This window comes from Salvelinus alpinus, chromosome 18 (genome assembly GCF_045679555.1).
Source record: "Salvelinus alpinus chromosome 18, SLU_Salpinus.1, whole genome shotgun sequence".
Classification (NCBI taxonomy): Eukaryota; Metazoa; Chordata; class Actinopteri; order Salmoniformes; family Salmonidae; genus Salvelinus; species Salvelinus alpinus.
In genome coordinates, this window is record NC_092103.1 from 16,312,878 (window position 1) to 16,320,221 (window position 7,344).

The 7,344-nt window shown below is 41.7% G+C and overlaps 1 protein-coding gene across 1 annotated transcript; it reads right to left on the bottom strand.

Moving 5' to 3' along the window:
- Positions 1-2,416: 2,416 nt before the first annotated feature.
- On the bottom strand, positions 2,417-6,978 carry LOC139543878 (calcium-binding protein P-like). Its single transcript, XM_071350383.1, has 2 exons — positions 6,841-6,978; positions 2,417-5,423 (listed from the first exon to the last, which is right to left on the bottom strand). The coding sequence occupies exon 2, from the start codon at positions 5,411-5,413 to the stop codon at positions 3,818-3,820; it is 1,596 nt and encodes a 531-aa protein (XP_071206484.1). The 5' UTR covers positions 5,414-5,423; positions 6,841-6,978; the 3' UTR covers positions 2,417-3,817.
- Positions 6,979-7,344: the final 366 nt, after the last annotated feature.

Consider the following 7,344-nt stretch of genomic DNA (forward strand, 5'->3'; position numbering starts at 1 on the left):
TAAACCATTTCCTTGGAAGTGGATTTTATCAGAATTGCTGGGCCGAAAGACTAGAGTGGACTGAATTCGAATAAATGTCAGGGGGGTGTTTGTATATAATTATGTTGTAAAATCATGTGTCACAGACTGTCAAACTGGACTGTGCTAGATCTTTTTTCAGCTTTATAAACTGTAATAGCTGGATGAACTTAAGTAGCATGCTGAAAATAATGAATTTTACCATTAACATCTACTTTGCTGTGATTTTAATACTTTTATAAGTCATATTTTGCCATTGCAATAAATGTGTGATTATTGACTAGCTTTAGTATCTGCAAATAGCAAACATACGTTTTTGTAACCCATATTAAAGTAATTTCCAACTAGTTCATTTTATTTTCTATGGAATTCTTAAAATCTCACTGGGCACAGATGTCAATTCAATGTCTATTCCACGTTGGTTCAATGTAATTTCGTTGAAATGATGTGGAAACAACATTGATTCAACCAGTGTGTTCCCAGTGGGATGGGAGTGCAGAACTACCTTATTACTTATCATAAGGATGTCACGCCCTGACCGTACAGATCCTTTATATGTCTCTATTTTGATTGGTCAGAGCGTGAGTTTGGGTGGGCATTCTATGTCTGGTGTTCTATGTTGTCCTTGTTTTGAATTTCTGTGTGTTTGGCCTGGTATGGTTCTCAATCAGAGGCAGCTGTCTATCGTTGTCTCTGATTGAGAATCATACTTAGGTAGCCTGTTCCCACCTGTGTTTGTGGGTGGTTATTTTCTGTTTAGTGTATGTCACCTTGCAGATCTGTTCGTTTATCGTGTTTGTTGTTTTGTTCTAGTATTCGTATTCATTAAAATAAATTAGGAATACTTACCACGCTGCACCTTGGTCTTCTCCTTCTCCTCTATACGACGATCGTTACAAAGGAAACTTGTTTTATTCACAACGCTTGGTTTATCTACTCTGGTCCACTATAGTTTAATTTGATAAAATATATAAAGCTCTGAAAAAAATTAAGAAACCGCTTCAAAATGATCAGTTTCTCTGGTTTTACTATTTATAGGTATGTGTTTGGGTAAAGTGAACATTTTTATTTTATTCTATAAACTACTGACAGCATTTCTCCCAAATAAAAATATTGTCATTTAGAGCATTTATTTGCAGAAAATGACAACTGGTCAACAAAGCAGTGTTGTCAGACCTCGAATAATGCATTTGTAAACAACACAATACTAATGTTATAACTTAGGAAGAGTTCAGAAATCAATATTTGGTGGAATAACCCTGATTTTCAATCACAGCTTTCATGCGTCTTGGCATGCTCTCCACCAGTCTTTCACATTGATGTTGGGTGACCTTATGCCACTCCTGGCGCAAAAATTCAAGCAGCTCAGATTGGTTTGATGGCTTGTGACCATCCATCTTCCTCTTGATCACATTCCAGAGGTTTTCAATGGGGTTCAGGTCTGGAGATTGGGCTGGCCATGACAGGGTCTTGATCTGGTGGTCCTCCATTCACACCTTGATTGACCAAATTTCACAGTGGGTGCGAGACCTGGAGATGCCTACAAGCCACTGGTCTGACAACACTGCATCTTTTTTATTATTTTGACAAGTTGTCATTTTCTGCAAATAAATGCTCTAAATGACAATATTTTTATTTGGAATTTGGGAGAAATGTTGTCAGTAGTTTATAGAATAAAACAAATGTTAATTTTACCCAAACACATACCTATAAATAGTAAAACCAGAGGAACTTATAATTTTGCAGTGGTCTCTTCATTTTTTCCAGAGCTGTATATCTGTTTCTGTGAGTTGCTTTATTATGGTAATGTTAATTATTATGCATGTGGCAGTAGTTAAGTTCAGGACCATGTAGTGACATGGATAAGTGTAGGGGAGGGGATCAGTAAATAAGAAATTAAAAGGCCTTCCCTCTGCATTTTGGATTAAAATACTTGAAAATAAACTCAACAGTATAGTACTTTAAGTATAAGCATTGTGTGCCAGGCTTCAGCAAATATTGGAAAAATATTGGAAGTTTTTTTTTCTTATCACAGAAATACAAAAAAAATGCTTTAAATGAATAACAGACGTAGTATTCCGTTCATAATCAAATACATATTTTTAGTGAAAGAGATGCGACGAGGAATTTGTGTTCTGTTGTAAAGATAGCTTAATTATAATTTTTTATTTAACAGTATGGGAATTGTAATGCTGCCAACTAGCAGGCACAAACCATGTCTGTTCGATTTTCTCACTCAGTAATAACTGTTCTGTAACAATTTCCCCTGAGGCAACTAGTTTCCTAGCAACAAACGTCTTTAAAAGCTTATATGTGCTCTGTGAGATAATCATGGTAACTGCCCTCGTGCTTTCCTTGAAGAAAATGACCGCACATTTTCAATGAGCACAAAAGGAAGTGCGATTATGTGTTTTTTTTATTTGTTTTTAGTCATTCTGTACTTGGGAAATGGAAGAAGACATCAGTCATTTCAGCAAGATAATGGTAAAATTCCCCATTGAGTTCAAGCATGACAAAGTGGTTATTTTGAAGTATTTTAAAGACACATTAAAACAATGCATGTTGTTCTCTATGTTAAAACCAATATAAATGAGTTAATCACTAAATACATCCTTGAAAAAGAAGAGTCATTTATATCCATTCGCCAAGAGAAATAAGTGCACTTCTGATAACAAGGGGACATGGAGGACATGGAGAGGGAGACTAGATGGGGAGGTAGAGAGATGGGACAAGAGAGCACAAAAGAAAAATAGGAACAGAAATAGTGATTGATTAATAACAAAACTCTGACCATTCCATACTTAATTATTATGAGTATTTACAAAACAGGCAACTTTTAAAACCAAATACTGCAGACCACATAAGATCGAACATTTAGAGTACAAATTAAAATATCATGTGAACTATTATGTAAAGCAGTGGTTCCAAACTTCGGTCCACCAATAGCCCCAACAGTACACATTTTTATTGTAGCCCCGGACAAGCACACCTGTTTCAACTTGTCAACTAATCATCAGGCCCTCAATGAGTTGAATCCGTTACGTTTGTCCAGGGCTACAACAAAAATGTGTGTGGTTGTGGGTACTCTGGGATTGGAGTTGGGAACCACTGATGTACAGTATAATGCACATGGAAATGCATGAAAAAAATTGTCAACATAATGCTTGTCTGTACTTTCTGTGGAACCACTTTGGCATAAAGACACTGAACCCCTAATCGGATGATAGTACCTTATATGGTGCCAAAAAATTGCTGTAATAATGTTTATCTTGTGTATCTGCATTTAATTAAAGTCATATGATGTACTGATGAGACTTGCTACTTTTGCATTTATACTTCCCCTTTGTCTACGTGACTCACTCATGGTTTTGGACTTACAGACAAAATCCTGTTATTCCATATTTAGCAGTAAACTGAACTAAGCTGTAAGAGACAAGCAGGACAGATGGTTTCGGTATATTTTAGAAATAGTGTCGAGATATCGAACACTTAAAGTACAAATACCATGTGAAATATCATGTACAGCAGTGGTTCCCAACTCCGGTCCTCGAGTACCCCCTACAATTCACATTTTTATCGGTCCTCATTTTGCTGGAAAATCAATGGAAGTTATTTTCCACTGGCTTCCTTTCCTTGTCCCCTTTCCTTCATGACCACGGATTAGTTAAAGGATTGGTTATATCTCCACCTACACCTTATTTAATTAACCTATCCTCACAAGAAATCAGTGGCATATTGAGGAGGGGTGACTAGGAAATGAAGCTGTTCCAGACAACTGGGACATGGCTGTGTTCCTGTCTTACTGCAGCAGGAGAGTGCTGCTCAGGACCATGAGGAAGGTGGTTATCAGCTGTACCAGCTCCTGGCCAAGGGGGTTACTGCGACTGTTCTCATACTTGTTGTTGTTGTTGCTGCCGCTGCTACGTTCAGCTGTCTGCTTCTCCAGGAAACGCTCAGAGTAGTTCATGTACAGCTCCACACACTTACGGTTCTTCAGCTGCTCCACCAATACAGGGTAACCAATCTCCTCAATGCTCACTGTGAGGCCGTCATCCTCCTCCTTACCCTTATCCTCTCCAGCTATCTCCGCAGGGGCTGGGGTGAGAGGCTTCACTGTGTCTGTTCCCTCCTGGTTGCTAGCTGGACTGCTGTTCCCCACCTCAGGAGTGATGGGCAGGCTCTGGCTGTTGGCCCCCTGGGGGTTGTTCCTCTGGTTGTTAGGTGTGGCCTGGGAGTCGCTGCCCTGATCCTGCAGAAGGTCGTTCCTCTTCATGCAGGTATCCATGAAGCTATCGTAGGACTCTGCCCGCGGTGGTACTTTGTAGGTATAGTCCCGGCCATAGTCGTTTTCATCTGTGGAGCGTTCACCGTATTTGCTGTACATGTAGTTGTTGTAGGACTGCTCCTCCTGAGGGTTGCGGAAGTTGAAATGTGGGCGAGGGAAACGCCCAAGGCCATAGCCTACTGCCATACCTGCCACAGCCCCAACCCCTGCGGCCATAAGAGCCTTCTTAGCAAAGCCCTTGGACTGAGTAGAGGGGTAGTGCCCCATATTCTGAACTGAGCGTGAGAAGGGAGAGCCACCTCCCATACCCCCATGCCCACCTCCATAACCATAGCGGGGACTGAGGATCTTATTGTTTGGGTTCCAGTTGGGTTGGTAACCTCCTCCCATCCCTCCACCAGGGTAGCCCCCTGCCTGCCCCCAGCCAGTATTTCCCCCTCTTACTGGGTAACCTCCAGCTGGGTATCCCTGATTGACCCCTCCTCTCCCTGGGTTCTGGTTGGGGTAGCCTCCTGCTGCAGGGTAACCACCCGCTGCTGGATTCTGGTTTGGATATCCCCCAGGATTTGCCCGGCCTGGATACTGCTGGTTGGGATAGCCACCAGCGGCTGGGTAACCTCCAGCTACAGGGTTCTGGTTTGGATATCCCCCAGGATTGGCTCTGCCTGGATACTGCTGGTTGGGATAGCCACCTGCTGCAGGATAGCCACCAGCGGCTGGGTAACCTCCAGCTGCAGGGTTCTGGTTTGGATATCCCCCAGGATTGGCTCTGCCTGGATACTGCTGGTTGGGGTAGCCACCTGCAGCAGGATAGCCACCTGCAGCAGGGTATCCACCGGCTGGGTTCTGGTTCTGATTGGTACCTCTCCCTGGATAACTACCTCCTGCTGGGTATGAGTTGGGGTTCCTGTTGGGGCTCTGTGGTTGTCTGGGGTAGCTTCCTGTCTGCGTGTTTGATGTTTTTGATGGCTTTTTTTCTGAACCCCTGTTGTTGGATGACGACTTTTTGCTGCTGCTACTGCTGCCACTTCTCTTGGCCCATGTAGAGTCAGTATGAAGTAGAGCCAGGAGGGCCAGAGACACAAGGGCCAGCTCACATAGCTTCCCCATGATGAATGTCCTGGGGGAAAAGATTATGGCGTCATTTACATATTTGGACTAACACAGAACCCAAACCGGCTGCACGCGTGCGCCATCGTGCATACATTTATTTTGTCCCCCTACACCAAACGTGATCACGACACGCAGGTTAAAATATCAAAACAAACTCTGAACCAATGACATTCATTTGGGGACAGGTCGAAAAGCATTAAACATTTATGGCAATTTAGCTAGTTAGCTTGCACTTGCTAGCTAATTTGTCCTATTTAGCTAGCTTGCTGTTGCTAGCTAATTTGTCCTGGGATATAAACATTAGGTTGTTATTTTACCTGAAATGCACAAGGTCCTCTACTCCGACAATTAATCCACACATAAAACGGTCAACCTAATCATTTCTAGTCATCTCTCCTCCTTTTTCATCTTTGAATTTATATGGTGATTGGCATCTAAACTTTCATAGTATTACCACGACAACCGGCAACAGGTTCGTCTTTCAATCACCCACGTGGGTATAACCAATGAGGAGATGGCACGTGGGTACCTGCTTCTAAAAAACAATGAGGAGATGGGAGAGGCAGGACTTGCAGCGCTATCTGCGTCAGAAATAGAAAGGACTTCTATTTAACATGCTGACCAGACCGGACACGTCTTGTTAGCCCTTGGCAACGCAGACCCTCGTTGACACGCGAGCAGTGTGGGTGCAATAACTGAATACCATTGATTTCAAAATTTATTTTGCAACGCTTGCGTCGTCAGCCCTGTTAGTCCAATAATCTTTCTGAAGCCTTATTCCCTTATTTCTGTTTTGACTTCAAACTGAGCTAACCCACTCAGGTCACTGACACTCCCGTCGCTGACGGTAAAATGTATTTGCTTAATTATAAGTATAAGCCTACCGTGTTCTGTTTCCAGAATTTTTTTACAAGATTCTCCTTAAAGTAACAGAAAATAACATGTAGCCATAGCTGCGGGAAGATGTTTGAGGGGGGTTGCTGAAAAAAAAAACGCCGGTGTTACAGACGGCTATATCGGTCCGCTAATACAGGACTAGTAAAGGCCCAGTATGTGAAGAAAAATAATAATTTCTAAAGAATTTATATTTTTCGGCTTTTATTTCAAGCTAATCAGTAGGCTAAATGTAATAAAATTGGCTACCACGGTGCCATAAAAGACCATACATATCCACGGGAAGATGTACTTGGCTGTGTTATGTATATAAAATATGACATCTCTTTTATCTCAGATATAACTGGAGCGTGAAGGAATATTAGGCTATACACGCAGTTGTATTTTTTGGAAGCGGACCCGTTATTTGCATATTATAATACGGTTTTATTCAATAAAATGGCGCTATAGCGCTTTTCTGCTCGACAGCCCAGGCTGTATGCCACCTGCTACTTATTTACAACGAATGGGAATATCGTAAAATAACATACCCTTGCTGATTCGAGACGATTCTGTTCCTTTTGAAGAAAGTAGTCTTTTCAATCTAACTGTTTCTGTTATGATTCTGTCATTCACTCACTGCTTTCATTCTTTCCAGAAGGGAGGGATCTATTTATCATGGACCACCGCACATAGGCTATTCGCCCCTGTCATAGCACTCATAGCGGTGACGATAATAACACATTCTGTCCCTGTTATAAGCCATTTAATACGGACTTCAGTTCACTCTATATTTTATCAACATTTAGGCTAAGCAATCAATTTGAAATCCTCTGTAATGTGAATTTACGCGCAAATCCCATTCGCTTCCAATGCATGATTCAGCTAATGTCCAATGCATTCAACCATTTTAGTGCTAACAACTTCTTATAGGAATGCTTACTCAATTTATTGCCAGACTGCTACACTTTTTCCACCAAAACCCACTACTGATATTACTCATTGTCCCCACTCAGGGACTTTCCATAGGCCTGCTACTGTAGCCTGTATGTGTC